The sequence below is a fragment of the Penicillium rubens genome (genome assembly GCF_028828025.1).
Source record: "Penicillium rubens strain IBT 27055 chromosome Unknown utg000003l_segment0_segment0, whole genome shotgun sequence".
Lineage (NCBI taxonomy): Eukaryota > Fungi > Ascomycota > Eurotiomycetes > Eurotiales > Aspergillaceae > Penicillium > Penicillium rubens.
In genome coordinates, this window is record NW_026890601.1 from 8,749,634 (window position 1) to 8,764,015 (window position 14,382).

Here is a 14,382-nt window from a genome sequence, read left to right on the forward strand (position 1 = left end):
CAGCGACGAGGTGCAGTGGCGGTTTATGCAATGGAGAAAGAAAATGAAGGTCACGGAACTAGTGGAACACCAAATACAAGGAGACAGATCAAGCAAGACAGCACAAGGAGGAGGCAGAAGAGTTGTTATTGCCAAGGGCCCGGGGAATCTGATATCGCCCAGCCCCGCACTAACCGGATACGGACAGGCAAGCGAGCCCCTGAGGCCGTGCACTCGGCCAAAACAGGCCACCGCCGGCTGACATTACAACGTCAACCCAACCGCTAGCCGTGAATCACCCCATCTTCAGTCGTCAATATCTCCCCCCTTCCATCGAATTTCATCTCAAAAATACGTCTACGAGAAAGCGCATGAACGGACCTTTATTCTGATTACCATCTTACCCCGTCCCCGCCCATGGTCGTTGCTCTATTGCGCGTCCCGACGCTATGACTCGGTACGGGGGCCTGGGGAGGACGCGCCCTAAAAAGCTCACCTCCAAGGCATCCATCCCCGTTGTCCGGGAGTCAGAGATCGATGCCATCGACGATGAAATCCAGAGCTCTCTACAGCAGATCGAAACCGGCGTCGAAAAGGCCGAGGAGTCGGTGAGTCCCTAATTTTAGCCTCATCCCTATCCCAGTCACGTGACAGTATCGCCAAAATGACACGAAATTTTCACCCCAATATCAAATGACTCGCGCTGACCTCGGATCGTCTTAGGAAATTCACCTGCAACGCGCAATTAATGCCACTGCCCAGGGCAAAGTAAACGAGGCACACATCCCTACTCCCGAGACCATTCTCAGTAATCTTCAATATGACGAACTCTATCCTCCCATCTTCTCGCAACCGGCGACGTACATTCGCTTCTCCTCGACCGTCGAGGATTGTTGCGGATGCCCGTACAATATGACAGAGGAAGATGATGTCTTCCTTAAGATCATGAACCAGAAGCGCGATCCATCTGCTGGTCGTTGTACAGAGGATATCTTTGAGGAGGTCATGAATTTCTTTGAGGAGACGGCGCAGATGAAGCAGCCATACGCATCGATCGATAATCCCCCAGTGTTATCCTTTGCAGAGATGCAAGACATGATGGATGCCACGTTAGAAGATCCCATGAAGATTTTTGCCAAGGAAATATACGAGCACTGGAAGTCGCGTCGGATGGCTGTCCAAAATAACGCACTCGTACCACAGCTTAAGGTACGTTATTGTCCCATGCCATTGGCCATGCAGCATCGCTAACTTCAATCCCCGCAGTTCGAGACTGGCCAAGACACCGACGACAGTGATCCATTTGTCTGTTTCCGTAGACGCGAGGTTCGCCAGATCCGCAAGACTCGTGGTAGAGATGCGCAGAGTGCCGAAAAGCTTAGACGTCTTCGCAAAGAGCTGGAAGATGCTCGCGAGCTCGTTGCTTTGGTGCGCCAGCGCGAAATTGCTCGGAGGGAAATGCTGTCCATGGAGCGACAGCTCTTCAAGCAACGTGCTGAGGTCAAGGAGATGAAGCGCAAGCTCAACATCAAGGACGATGATGAGGACCTCATCAACCAAAAGGTAAGCATGGGCATTGTGATCGCTCAATATATGCATATGCTAACCATGCTCCATAGCCGAAAAAGAGGGTGCTCGATATGCCGCCTCAACGTCCCAATGCTCCTCAACTGCGCATGCCCCTCAAAGCTGGGCAGGGCGCAGAGGATTTGCAGCTACTGGAGGACGTCCAGGCCGAGAAAGAGAACGAGATTCTGCGCGATATCAAGCAAAACATCACGAAGCACATCAAGTGGAACGAGGGATACGTGGATCACACCCGTGCACCACTGTCTCCTTCTCCAGAAAGGACATTCGATGTGGCTACCTTCCGACCCGCATTCACGGCACAGTTGCCCACCCCTCCATCGTCAGAATCATCTGGTGATATGGATACTTCCTTAGACGTCACTAGCCCGCTCTTCTCCAGAGACAAGCTTGCATCGCACGCCGTGGAACTGCATGACGAACCACACCGTATGCCGTCTTTCCGACGACGAATTGGACGTGGTGGCCGGTTGATGATCGATCGTCGAAACATGGGAGCCCGTAAAGTCGAGATGGACCCAATCAAGGCCGACCGGTTCAAGTTCGACCAAGAAGACTCCGACGATGAGTACGATTATGATACCGATGCGTACAGCATTCAAATCATGCAGCACCGGGCTATCACCATGGCCAAGGCGCGCGAACAGGCTGCAGTGGCTGCCCAGGCTCATGCGCAGGCGCAAGCACAGGCAGCCCAAGCACAGGCTCAGCGACGACTGCTGGAGCAAAATGGTCAACACCCTGGCTCCATGGGATCGAGTCTCGGACCAGGTGCCGTGGCGGTGTCAGAGACCTGAACGACTCTTTTCCCTTTTTCATCTTTCACAGCATTTGGCGGGCGTTTTCGTGGCGCTGTTTTTCTCATCCCTTCGTCTCCTTGTCTCCCCTCCCCTTTTTACCACACCTGTAGTTTTAGTACTCCCTCATGTTTCGATGATTTCCGCGGGCTGGCTGGTTTGATGCCCTGTTTCTCTTCTTTTTTTCCCGCCGCGTTTCCACCCACCTTCTCACACATCTCTTTCTCGACATTTCGTTTCGACGCAGGTGCTAGCCATTCGTGGCTGAGCGCGTCTGCATTTGTTAATGTACATAGTATCTTTTTTTCTCCCGAATCTCGGTGGTGTTGGCTGGTGTCGGGCAGCCTTTGTATGATGGATAACCGAAGTTATGATGCAAGCGACGAATGGGAGGGCAAAGAAAAAGGCTCAAAAACATTCAGAAAATCTAAAACAATTTAATCACTCGCAAGAAGCACTTTTTTTTGGTTCTGTTGGGTTCAGTAGAACAGACTGATATCGGCCGTAGTAAATAGACGCAAGAACAAAAGGCTCTCACACCCTCTGCGTCTTGAACTGGCGCGATTCGCCATCATCGCCGTTGGCGGAACGTTTCAATGAATTAGAAGTATCGGGCTGCAGCATACCCAAGACAGCCTGCAAGACCTCCTTCTCGCCAATGCGAACCTGCAAGGCCATCCGTACGCGACGAGCCCCCTCATCCACGTCACCAGTCTCAGGCAGCGGAGAAAGCGAAGCCCTAAGTTGGAGGTCATCGGCCAGGGACGTAGCGTATTGCTCTTGTCGCTTCTGCAGCGCCTTGATCAAGATAGCAGTCGAATTGGCGTCCAAGGCCGGCTTAGGAGCCTTGTCCTTGGACACGCGCTGCTTGAACTCCTCGGCGGAGAGAGTCAGCGTAGCCAGGAGGACCACCAACTCGGCTGGCAGTATGTCTTGCAAAGACGGGTTGGCGTTGACAGGTCTGGGGATAACATAGCCGTCATCGAGGATGTCGAGGCTTGCGAGGAACTCAAGTCGGGGCTGAGACTCGACATCTGCGTTAGGAAGCCCTGCGGCTTCGCAGATGGTTTCCAATGATAGCTCAAGTACGTCGTAAACAGCGTAGTTATCGGTCACATAGCCGTATCGGCGGAGGAGATCTGCGCGGGGGATCTCTCCGTAATCGTTGAAGATTTCCTCGCCTTGTTGAATTGGCTTGATTGCCTTCATGACTAGGGCACCTTCTTCCTGGTAGAGACGGGCCTTATGAAAGAGAGTTAGAATTGAGGGTGAATAAATAATATCGTATCCAAACTCACGTTGTTTCGGTCCGCATCGGCGTTAAGCAGATCCGCGAGCGGGACCATACCCTTAGGTAGCTGCTCCTCCTCTTCGTCATCAGTCATGTAACTCTCGTCGTTAGCCTCTCCCTCGTCACCATCATCCTCGGACTTCTCGATGTCAAAAGCATAGGCCATAATGAGGGACCCCATGATATGGCCCACTTGAATAAGGGCAGCATCACCAGCATCACCCTCCCAAGACGCAAGACCTTGAGGAGGAGGGAAGAGATCCGGCCTCTTTGCCAAAATAGGAGCGATGGAATTCCTAATCGACTCCTCGGCGCCTGACCGACCAATCTTCTCGACAATAGTGCTAGCCTGCAGCTCCTGCAGCTCGGCAGGCGACCAAAACATCAGGGTGTCGAAACGAGAAGGCAAAACCCGGAAATACGGAGCCCATCTTGACTTTTCTCCTTGCAGGTATTCATACACCATGACCAGCATCAGGGAGAGCCACGGACCCATCTGCTCCTCTAGATTCTCCCCGAGCAGGGTCCTCAGCTCTGAGTTTTGCACTGTGAGGACCATGGCGCGCGGAACCGAGAACAGTTCTTCACCTTCCGAGATGTTGCTTTGTGCCACTAGAGTCAAGTAATATATTAGTGACTGGCTATGATAATTATAGGACTCTCATTTTTGGGAAGACTCCGTAGACGCTTTTGTGTGGTTGGAGAATAGATTTTTAGGACACTTACCGACACCACGACCCGCTCCAGTGGCTCGAAGATCTGCGAGCCTGAGTTTGGGGTTGAGTTGCACACCGGGGCTGGCTTGCAACCATGACATGAAGTTGTCAGACTGTTGTTGAAAGCCCTCGGCGTCGGGGAAGTGGGCTGTCGAAGACATGACGGGGGAGATCCCACGGGAGGGAAAGCAGGGGTACAAGGAGGGTGTAAAACGAAGGAAGAAATGAAGTGGATACCAGTAGGGAAGAAGAAAATAATGGAGAAGAGGGGAAAGAAGAAGAGAGTCGGGAGTATGCAAACTAAAGTCGAGAAGGGTAGCTCGGGTTTAGTTCGGGCCAACCGACGGGTGCCGCTTTTAACGCCGATAACGATAACGAAAATCATAGCAGACTTCAGAGGTCTCATACATTGCGTATGATTCTATTGGCTTTCAACTGACACACTCTCATTGATACCTTGAAATACCGCCCATCATGATCGCAATTGGTATGGAAGGCTCCGCCAACAAATTGGGTATCGGCATCATGCTGCATCCCAAGGATGGTAGTCCCCCGCAGGTCCTCGCCAATATCAGACACACCTATGTCTCCCCGCCAGGCGAGGGCTTCCTACCCAAGGACACAGCGCGCCATCACCGGTCATGGGTTGTGAAGCTGGTCAAACAAGCTCTCAAAGAAGCGAAGGTTACCGTCGACGATGTGGACTGCATTTGTTTCACCAAGGGACCCGGAATGGGTGCCCCGCTACAGAGTGTGGTGATCGCCGCGCGGATGTTGAGTCTACTTTGGGGCAAAGAGCTAGTCGGAGTAAACCACTGTGTTGGACGTACGTATCCATACACACCTGCTATAGACAGTGCCTGCTATTTGGCATTGGAACTCGAACAAACCGCTGACAATGTGAATCTCCAGACATCGAAATGGGCCGTCTCATTACCGGCGCAACAAACCCAGTCGTCCTATACGTCTCCGGTGGTAACACACAAGTCATTGCGTACAGCTCGCAGCGGTATCGCATCTTCGGCGAAACCCTCGATATGGCAGTAGGAAACTGTCTAGACCGGTTCGCGCGCACATTGCACATCTCCAACGACCCCGCCCCGGGATATAACATTGAACAGCTAGCGAAGCAAGGAAAGCAACTAGTCGATCTACCCTATGTAGTGAAGGGCATGGACTGTTCATTCTCCGGGATCCTGGCTGCGATCGATGGGCTCGCTAAGCAATGGGGGTTAGGCGGGGAAGAGAAGGCGCGAGAAGATGAGCAGAAAACGGCCGATTCTACTACCGCTGCGGACGAGTCATTGGAAAGCAAGCCCACACGCGCAGATCTGTGCTTTTCCCTCCAGGAAACTGTCTTTTCAATGCTTGTTGAGATCACCGAGCGCGCAATGGCGCACGTTGGATCGAAGCAGGTTCTTATTGTTGGTGGTGTTGGATCGAATGAGCGTTTGCAGGAGATGATGGGTATCATGGCACGGGATCGCGGTGGGAGTGTCTATGCCACGGATGAGCGGTTCTGCATCGATAACGGGATTATGATTGCGCAGGCTGGTATGCTGGCATACGGGACCGGATTCCGGACCCCATTGAGTGAGAGCACTTGTACCCAGCGGTTCCGTACGGATGAAGTGTTTGTGAAGTGGCGGGATTGATATGGACGTCTTGTCTGAACCCAAAAATTATATCTATCATGTGTTATGAATTGAGCGAGTCAGATCTGATATCCTTTTGAATTCCGTTAGATCCATTGATTGGAAAAAGTTATTCAACATTCACCACTCATCCCAAGTGGGTTTCCAAGGCATTTGTAATATCCTTGCATAAATCCAAGCGCCTGTACAGCTGTATCAATTCCCCATGAACAATCCCAAATTCCTCTCCCAACACCCAACAAGTAACGCCTGAGAAAGTATGCAATATGTGGTCATCTCCTCACTGAGACGGATCGCTCAACGCACATTCATGTGTGCTGGTTGTAGTCAATGACCGGGTGATCTAGTAGTAGGATCTAGTTGCCATCATGAACGAGGAATTCGAGAACACCTGGACAGACAGGAAGCAGGCTGGCGAGGGTCAATGAGTCGGACAAGACAGGAAATTGCTTGCAGATCTTTTTATCTCTGCAGATCGAACAGACCACAACATGACCGAGGCAGTATTCGGCAAAAGAATGTCTGTATGCAATGAAAAACCGCCGATATGTTCGGACATGGCTCATTCTGTGATATCGCCAGTCGGTTTGTACAAAATGGTCGTGACATACTGCAGAACACGAGATTAGTTAATCCACGAAAAGTGTTTAAAGCAGTAACTTACTTTTCTTTTATACCTGGTTGTCACACTTGTAGCCAGGACACCGTTCTTGATACTGCTCGTGGCGAGGTGGTTGAGGACAGTATGGTTCGGATAGTTCAGAACGCTGCTATCGTCTTTCATGGGGGTTGTGCCATTGAGAATTGACTTGCCCAAGAAGAGAGGCAGACTGGGAGGGGTAGCCGTGTCCCCAATGACATTGGCGGCCTGGACATAGGCCGGGCTATCTTCTTCCTTATCTAGATCGGCGAGGAATTGAGGAATGGCATCACCGAAATCACCGGGTGGAACCTCTTCCTCGCCTTCTTCCTTTTCTAGAGGGTGGGCCTCGGTATCTCCTGGATCCTGCTTAGAGGCATCCGGCAACGTGTGTGGAGTGTGAGCTCCGGATGGAACACCCGAGTCCTTGTCATGGGCATCATCTGCACTTATTTCAATGTAGTTGACCAGATGATTAGTGAAGTCGACGGCAGTCGGAAGACTGTCCGCAGCGCGCATTGTTCCATCAACAATGAATTTCAAGTGGTGCGTGCCAGGTCGAAGGTTCAGAGTAGCAGACATAACGGAGGGATTTTGTTCACTATCGAGTATTAGCCAAGTCCCCAGAATCCCAACCTAGTCATTTAACCAACCTCCTGTGCAGACGGAACTTCTTTTCCCAGTTAACAAAAGTTCCAGTAACATAGACCTTCTGAGCAGGCGCTGTCCATTCAATTACGACAGGGACGGCTTTGCCTGCGCCACTGATGGTGTATGGCTGGAGCTCATCAAGCAACTCCTCCTCTTCAATGGTTATATTACCTGAAGCCAGAGTACTTGGATCCATCCGTTCATCTAAGAGCCGATCCGCGGGGAGCGACTGGATATGCGAGTCCTCAGGGCCGGCAACGGGCGATCCGGGTGTGGTGTTAGCATCGCCAATTGGCAATGGCAGTCGCGGTGGATGTTGTAGGTGTGCCGATGCGCTATAGTACGAGTTGAGAGGCGGGGCCGATGGTGCCACAGGATCGCGCCCCGGGACATTGCGCGAGATCGGGACTTGGACCGGGTTGGAGTGGTCGCGGGATGGAATATCCTTGATTGCGGAAGGCTCAGGTCGACGTGTCTCTGGTGGCGGAGCCTTCTCTATGTTCTTAGGTGCTGACTCGGGGACATTTCGGGATTGTAGACGCTCTTGCACGGATCCTTGGTATCCTGCCGAGTGCCCAGCGGCTGTCTCCTTTGTGGCTGAGGGATCAGCGGCTGTGGCCTTTGGGGCCGAGATTGTATTAATGGAGGATCGACGGGCGACCTTTCGGTCGCTTGCAGAGCTGTGGTGGGCATGGGCCGGCGACGCGTCGCCCACCGGGCCTTTGGAAGGGTTGTTGCCCATCGAAGGCGGGGAAAGGTGAGATGACTTTAGGCCGAGCTCTTGCTGCGAGTTGGGGAAAGAGGGTGGTCGGACTAAGTCGCAATGGCGGATTGAAGAAAGACACTTCCGATGCTAGCTCAAAAGTAAGGATTGGCGGTGGGCAGTAATCAAAGTCGATTGATGTACTCACATTGTCAAAGTACAGTAGACGCCGATGACGCCGGAAGCCCAATCCGGTAATATAGGGCTTAGGGCTTGGCAGCTGGAGCGCGGCGCGTGTTACTTGGATATCATAACAGAGTCAAGATGCGTACATTGTTTTGCTACATGCCTTCATAATAATCATGGGCTGGGTATCGATCGTGAAATACCCTCTGTTGCTCGTTCTTGGTCTTACAATCCAATTACTGTCCTACTTGCTGTCAACCCTTCTCTTCCTCGCATCGCCAGTGATCTACATCGGACATGTCGTCTTATATCTGGCTCTGCTTCCATTGCGTATCCTCATTAAGTTAGAGGTATGTATGAGATAGTCATTTCTGCTATCACATGTGTCCATATAGTAGCTCCTTGTTGGCACTTTTACTAAGCTCTAGTAGGCATTCATCTATTTCATGACCGGGGCGGTGCTTGTCGGAGCCACTGTAGGCATGATGCTTCATTTCACCGGCAGTACCATATCACAAGTCCTGCAAATTGAAGAGTCGGATGAGCCACGGCGGCCCCGTGTAAAACAGGAGCTTCTAGATTCTGAACCCCAGAAACCATCCTTCGACTACCTAGAAGCGCAGACGGAGGATCGCAAGTTCCTACCCTACTCGACGATCTTGGAGGAGGAAGAGAATAGCCACGAGTCAGGTTGATATGCAGATACTAGTGCGTAATATTATAATAAGATGCAATTGAACCTGCCATCCATGCCGGGCTAAACGCAAACCTGTCATTAAACTGCCAAGAATCCCACTAGGTAATGGAGGCGACCTGTCCAATCTTTGCACGACGTTATATTCCGCTTGAGACAGAAATGTCTACCGGGTAGACAGACAATATGCATCGACTTCGCGGTCCAGTGGGCAAGAGCCCCAATATTGCCTAATTGGGACACATATGCGACCCAGCCAATCACATCATCCACATCTAGTCCCCAAAAATGGGAGGCCGATGTATATAAAATCCTCGAAATCTATCCGGGTTTCAAATTCTATATCTTGTTTCCATACCCAAACTGCCCTCTTTACAATACAAGGCTCAGGATAAAATGGTCCGAATCAACGCGTTCGCCGTGGAACAAGTACACAACCCCCAAACCAATCAACCTACCTATTTAGATAGAAACTAACATCAAAAAGTGGATGGACCTCTACGAAACCAGCGCAAAACACAACCTGGCCGAAACATGCTGCGCATCCATCTCCCTCAATGACCTCCTAGCCCTATCTCCGAAAAAGGATCTGGTAGACTACACACAGAAGCAAGTCTACGGCGCAATCCGGGGATCCGAGGCGCTGAGAACCAACATCGCAAAATTGTATTCGCAATCTGGATCTCCCGAGACCAGCCCCGTCTCTGTCGACAGCGTCCTCGTCACAAACGGTGCTATCCAAGCTAATTTCTTGGCACTTTATACTCACGTCGGGCCGGAGGATCATGTTATTTGTCAGTATCCAACGTACCAACAGTTATACTCTGTTCCAGAGTCTTTCGGGGCGGAGGTTAGTCTGTGGCGGTCGGATGAGGGGAATGGATGGGAGATGGATTTGGGGAAGTTGAGGTCTTTGATTAGGCCGAACACGAGGATGATTATTTTGAAGTATGCATGGCTTTTGGTGTATATTGACTGGTATTTACTGACTGAATCTATAGTAACCCCCAGAATCCCACTGGGGCGATTCTTCGTCGCGAGGAATTGCAGGATATTGTTGATATCGCGCGTGAGCACGGTATCCTGATTCATTCTGATGAGGTTTATCGACCTCTGTTCCATTCACTTGACTCTGATCAGGGAGTTCCGCCGTCTATTCTTGAATTCGGGTATGAGAATGTTATTGCAACGGGCTCCATGTCCAAAGCTTTCAGCTTGGCTGGGATCCGACTGGGTTGGATTGCTTCGCCGAATCCTGAGATTATCGAGGCTTGTGCCTCTGCCCGTGATTATACTCTCATCTCGGTTGGTCAAATCGACGATAGCGTGGCCGCTCATGCATTGTCTAGTCCATGCGTGGAAAACTTGTTGCAGCGCAATCTTCGCCTGTCCCGCCAGAATCTCGAAGTCCTTGAGACATTCATTGAAGAGCACAACTGGGCTATGAAGTGGACAAAGCCAAAGGCTGGAACGACTGCATTCATCAAGTTTGTTGACAAGGAAGGCAGAGCAATTGACGATGTCGTATTTTGCCAGCGACTCCAGGAAAGGACCGGGGTGATGCTGGTCCCTGGAAGCCAGTGCTTCGGCGGTGGAGTGGACTTCCGTGGATATGTGCGACTAGGCTATGTCCAGGAAAACCAGGTGATAGTTGATGGATTGAATTCTCTGAGACAGTTCATGCGTGACGAGTATGAGAAGTTGCCGCTGGCTTGCTGAGTGACTAGAATAGAACCAATTCCAATTCAAGATTCGCAAAATAGATGTCCCAGGGCAAGGATGTCTCGGATGTCCAGAACTTAGACAGAAGCTCTCGTGCTCTTGTAAAGTTTCCCATCCCAAGACTTTGCATGTCGCCCATCCGGTTGTGGATAAACTCACGCTCATCGGCGTCATCGGTTTCACAGCCAGCACTGAACATAGGCCAAAGGATCAATATATTCGCAGAAGAGAAGGGCGGGATATCTTCCACTGCGGCTATGATATTCCTGATATCCTCTTTCACCGTCTCATGGTCCCTTGGAAGTGTTTGGACTCGCCGATGGAGGTGTAATAAAGCAGAGTGAACAAAGGCAAGATGTGTATTCTTCAGTTCAATAGAATCCCCACCAGAAACACCGCACCCAACAAGGGAAAGAATCTCAACCTCAAGCCTTTGAGTTTCTGCCAAAATGTCTTGTTGCATCTCAGGGCCAGTGTGGCATTGGCGTTGCAGCAATTGAGATAGCCGCGCAAGTAGCGGAGCCAACTTCAAGGAGTATCCACATATATCGTCGACATACGGGGTTAACAGATCAAAAGACCTATCCAGTAGCCCAGTATCAGGGCTCATCACACCACTAGTACCCAGCCCTGATAATCCCGCGAGAACATCCATTGTTGTGAACCATTTGACCAAACACTGAATGTAAGGATCAGAAATGCGCGGTGTTCCTTGACCATCCAGAAAGGCATCCAAAAGACGCATTACCCCACCAAGATGAGTCCGCCACGTTTGCATATTCCCATTGCACACATCATTAGTGCACAGAGCCATCGCTGTTGTGACAGTCTCCGCTGTCAGTGTTGCATTCGTTTCACTGAGAGCAGAGCGCAGGCTAGAAATTGACAAGTTTGTAAATCTCAAGCAGGATACCCAAGAACTTGGTCCTGTATCTTGAACCAGTCGGCTGTGATGACTGCAGGCAGATGCCAGAAGGGCATAGAGAAGATGGGGTGTCTCCAGGGAAGATGCGATGATTCTTTGCAGGAAGAGGGCTGGGGCTGCGGGGAACAGCCGGGGGGCGGTTTCGGTGTTAAATATGTGCATGAAAAACTGAGATTCCTTTGATGTTAAAAGTGGTGATAGGTTTAGAACAGGCTGATGAGCGATAGGGTTTAGGCTCTGGTTGACGCTCTCATTGCGACGATTCGCTTCACTTGGCCTTGTGTGAATGACTACATTCCGGTTGATGATATTAATATCATATTTGCACTCTTTGGGAAACCGAGTGCAGCGCGAGCAGATAGGCTTCTTCAGGTCACACTGGATATTTTATTAGCGATGCTCAGTTGGCCAGTAAGAAGTTGTTTACTTTGACTTTTTTGCGGCGACATTCTGTACAGCCATCTCGCCTTCTTTGGGGGATGGAGCTACCTTTGCCAATCCGATTTGACATGGCCAATTGAATGTATGGTAAATGCAGGTAATATAGAGAAGAGAAGTAAAGAAGTCGAGAAGAAGAAGAAGAAGAGGAGGAAGAGAGCAGTTCCCACAATTCCCCGAGCTAATTACCCGCTCCAGTCATATTTCGACATTCCTGAATACTCCAAATGTTTAGATATTCTTAATTATAGTGATGTCGCTTATAACCTTTTTAGTATTATAACTACAACCAAAGCAAAACGGAAATCAGCATAGTTATACTCGTGAATATCTGGCAATGGTCATGTAATCGGTCGCCTTCTCGAAGGATCTCAATTCCTAGCGCTATCAAGTCGAAAGTCGATTCTACCAGCGCCATCCGGTGACCATTCGCTGCTAAGGGCTATAGTGTAGCCAAGAACTGCACGGAGGAAATGATAAAATTTGATTTGGTAGGTTGCTTCAAGTGGATGATAACAGGAAGAATGTAAAATGTAAAATGTACATGGGTACATATGTATACATGTAAGTACTTGTATGTGTCGTAACCTTGAAGCCCTGGCCGCATTAATAGAAGTAGCTGCAAAGGCCTGCAATGGACTGCAATGTGTATATGCCGGTTGGCCGTGTACATATGTAGAGAATGCGACAGCCTAGTGAGCCCACACGTATACGCCTGCTAGAGGTCGCCCTACTTTTAAAATAGATTGGGTCTCACTGCATCGTCAAAAGCACCTGCCAAGTACTTGTTGGCCGGTTTTATCACGAGGACTGTGCTCTGGGATTCCCTACTTAAACATCATAACATTTACTTCCTGATCGTCCTAACTTTCTCCAGGGACATCTTTTTATATTTTCTCCTTTGTCCGTTCTTGAATTTTCAACCATGTCGCCCGACTCGAAGATCTCCAAGTATATCCACACAAGACCATGGTCTATTCACCACGATGATTCTTGCTAACTTCCAAACAGGTCAATTTTCGCAAAGCGGCCAGTTAAGATCGTCGTGGGTAGTGACGAGCGCGTTTACTACGTCCACCGTGGAACACTCGAGGTCCACCCCTCATTCGATGCCCGACTGAAGGCCTCAACTGACGAATATGAGGAGGCCATTGATTGGAGTGGTTTTGATGAGCAAACTATTGATTGTGTATTGAATTTCCTTTACTCCGGAGGGTATCAAGCACCTCAAGCGACCTCTGTGGCAGCTGAGGATGGTGAGGCAGATGCGGGGGAAGAGGCCACAGCGCAAGATGGAGAGGAACAAGAAGAACAAGAGAAGGAAGAACAAGAAGTAATGGTAGATGAGGCGGAGGAAGCTGAGGAAGAAGACGGTAATAAACCCTTCTCTTGCACTATCCGTTCTCATCATCAAAAAATATCGAAACACTAATACCAAATCAACTACGCAGAACAACCGTCACCACCCGATAGCCCACAGTCGCAACCTTCGTGGCCACACTCACCAACCCCAATCTTTCCTGTACGTGCGAGGTCACTGTCACCAGTTGCAGAGTCCTCTATAGGTCCAGACTCTCCACCGACCCAGGCCCTATCAGAGTGCGACCTAAATGACCGACCTCTGACTCCTTTGGAGTACTGCGACGGGGTCACTCTGGCCACAGACCACGAAAAGCAAGACCAACACCAAGTAGAGCCAGAACAAGAAACCGAGGGACACACCGCTGCGGAGATTTATCTCCATGCGAAAGTCTATTCCTTCGCAAGTCAACTCGACTTTGAGAAATTGGAGCAATTTGCTCTGAATCGTCTGGCCCAGGTTCTTGTTGCCCTGGAGCAAACAGACAAGGCCCCATTCCCGTACTTGGTGGATGCAATCCGATTGATTTACAAAACCACCAGTACGGTTGATGGTGCGAGGAACTTGCTCTCTCAGTTTGTGGCGCTGCGATACACGACTCTAGCTGGCGAAGATTTGGATGAACTTATCACCGAGGGGGGAGAGTTTGTGGTTGATCTGTCGCATAAGCTTGCTCGGAGGCTGACAACCACCGCAATGGCGTTTAAAAAGGTTGAGTATCTAACTCATAGAAACGAGGAGTTGAAGGCGGAAAGTGCAGAGAAAGATAAAGAACTGAAGGCTTTGAGGGAGGAGGTTAGGCCTGAACCGGCACAGGGGTTTCCGGCGTTCACATATCAGATTTGAAGTTGACATGGAGACCAATGTAGTACACAGCTAGTGTCAGATGGATTACTTATTGAGTTCTTATTCTTTTGCCCGGTTCTCAAGTTCAGGCAGTATCTCTAGCTAGAGACTTGATATACTGCTATATTGATGGCCACTAACAAGGGGTCAGTGCAACCAAGGGATACTTATAATCATCAAAGTTTACATTCT

At 50.1% G+C, this 14,382-nt stretch overlaps 8 protein-coding genes across 8 annotated transcripts; 5 read left to right on the forward strand and 3 right to left on the reverse strand.

Moving 5' to 3' along the window:
- Positions 1 to 428: 428 nt before the first annotated feature.
- Positions 429 to 2,363, forward strand: N7525_009574 (uncharacterized protein; the record flags this gene model as incomplete). Its single annotated transcript, XM_002563630.1, has 4 exons — positions 429 to 587; positions 703 to 1,188; positions 1,246 to 1,542; positions 1,599 to 2,363. The coding sequence occupies 4 exons, from the start codon at positions 429 to 431 to the stop codon at positions 2,361 to 2,363; spliced, it is 1,707 nt and encodes a 568-aa protein (XP_002563676.1).
- A 534-nt stretch (positions 2,364 to 2,897) lies between these two features.
- On the reverse strand, positions 2,898 to 4,531 carry N7525_009575 (ribosomal lysine N-methyltransferase; the record flags this gene model as incomplete). Its single annotated transcript, XM_002563631.1, has 3 exons — positions 2,898 to 3,605; positions 3,662 to 4,266; positions 4,381 to 4,531. The coding sequence occupies 3 exons, from the start codon at positions 4,529 to 4,531 to the stop codon at positions 2,898 to 2,900; spliced, it is 1,464 nt and encodes a 487-aa protein (XP_002563677.1).
- A 313-nt stretch (positions 4,532 to 4,844) lies between these two features.
- On the forward strand, positions 4,845 to 6,025 carry kae1 (O-sialoglycoprotein endopeptidase; the record flags this gene model as incomplete). The annotated part of the gene is made up of 2 exons (XM_002563632.1): positions 4,845 to 5,196; positions 5,283 to 6,025. 2 exons carry the CDS (start codon positions 4,845 to 4,847, stop codon positions 6,023 to 6,025), a joined length of 1,095 nt encoding a protein of 364 aa, XP_002563678.1.
- A 562-nt stretch (positions 6,026 to 6,587) lies between these two features.
- Positions 6,588 to 8,058, reverse strand: N7525_009577 (putative Snf1 kinase complex beta-subunit Gal83; the record flags this gene model as incomplete). The annotated part of the gene is made up of 3 exons (XM_002563633.2): positions 6,588 to 6,635; positions 6,690 to 7,266; positions 7,319 to 8,058. 3 exons carry the CDS (start codon positions 8,056 to 8,058, stop codon positions 6,588 to 6,590), a joined length of 1,365 nt encoding a protein of 454 aa, XP_002563679.2.
- Positions 8,059 to 8,381: 323 nt separating this feature from the next.
- N7525_009578 (uncharacterized protein) lies at positions 8,382 to 8,900 on the forward strand (the record flags this gene model as incomplete). The annotated part of the gene is made up of 2 exons (XM_061214784.1): positions 8,382 to 8,555; positions 8,637 to 8,900. 2 exons carry the CDS (start codon positions 8,382 to 8,384, stop codon positions 8,898 to 8,900), a joined length of 438 nt encoding a protein of 145 aa, XP_061069215.1.
- Positions 8,901 to 9,295: 395 nt separating this feature from the next.
- Positions 9,296 to 10,618, forward strand: N7525_009579 (putative aminotransferase; the record flags this gene model as incomplete). The annotated part of the gene is made up of 3 exons (XM_002563634.1): positions 9,296 to 9,328; positions 9,387 to 9,847; positions 9,901 to 10,618. 3 exons carry the CDS (start codon positions 9,296 to 9,298, stop codon positions 10,616 to 10,618), a joined length of 1,212 nt encoding a protein of 403 aa, XP_002563680.1.
- Positions 10,619 to 10,622: 4 nt separating this feature from the next.
- On the reverse strand, positions 10,623 to 11,435 carry N7525_009580 (transcription factor domain-containing protein; the record flags this gene model as incomplete). Its single annotated transcript, XM_061214785.1, has 1 exon — positions 10,623 to 11,435. One exon carries the CDS (start codon positions 11,433 to 11,435, stop codon positions 10,623 to 10,625), a length of 813 nt encoding a protein of 270 aa, XP_061069216.1.
- Positions 11,436 to 12,909: 1,474 nt separating this feature from the next.
- N7525_009581 (uncharacterized protein) lies at positions 12,910 to 14,190 on the forward strand (the record flags this gene model as incomplete). Its single annotated transcript, XM_061214786.1, has 3 exons — positions 12,910 to 12,935; positions 12,996 to 13,357; positions 13,436 to 14,190. 3 exons carry the CDS (start codon positions 12,910 to 12,912, stop codon positions 14,188 to 14,190), a joined length of 1,143 nt encoding a protein of 380 aa, XP_061069217.1.
- Positions 14,191 to 14,382: the final 192 nt, after the last annotated feature.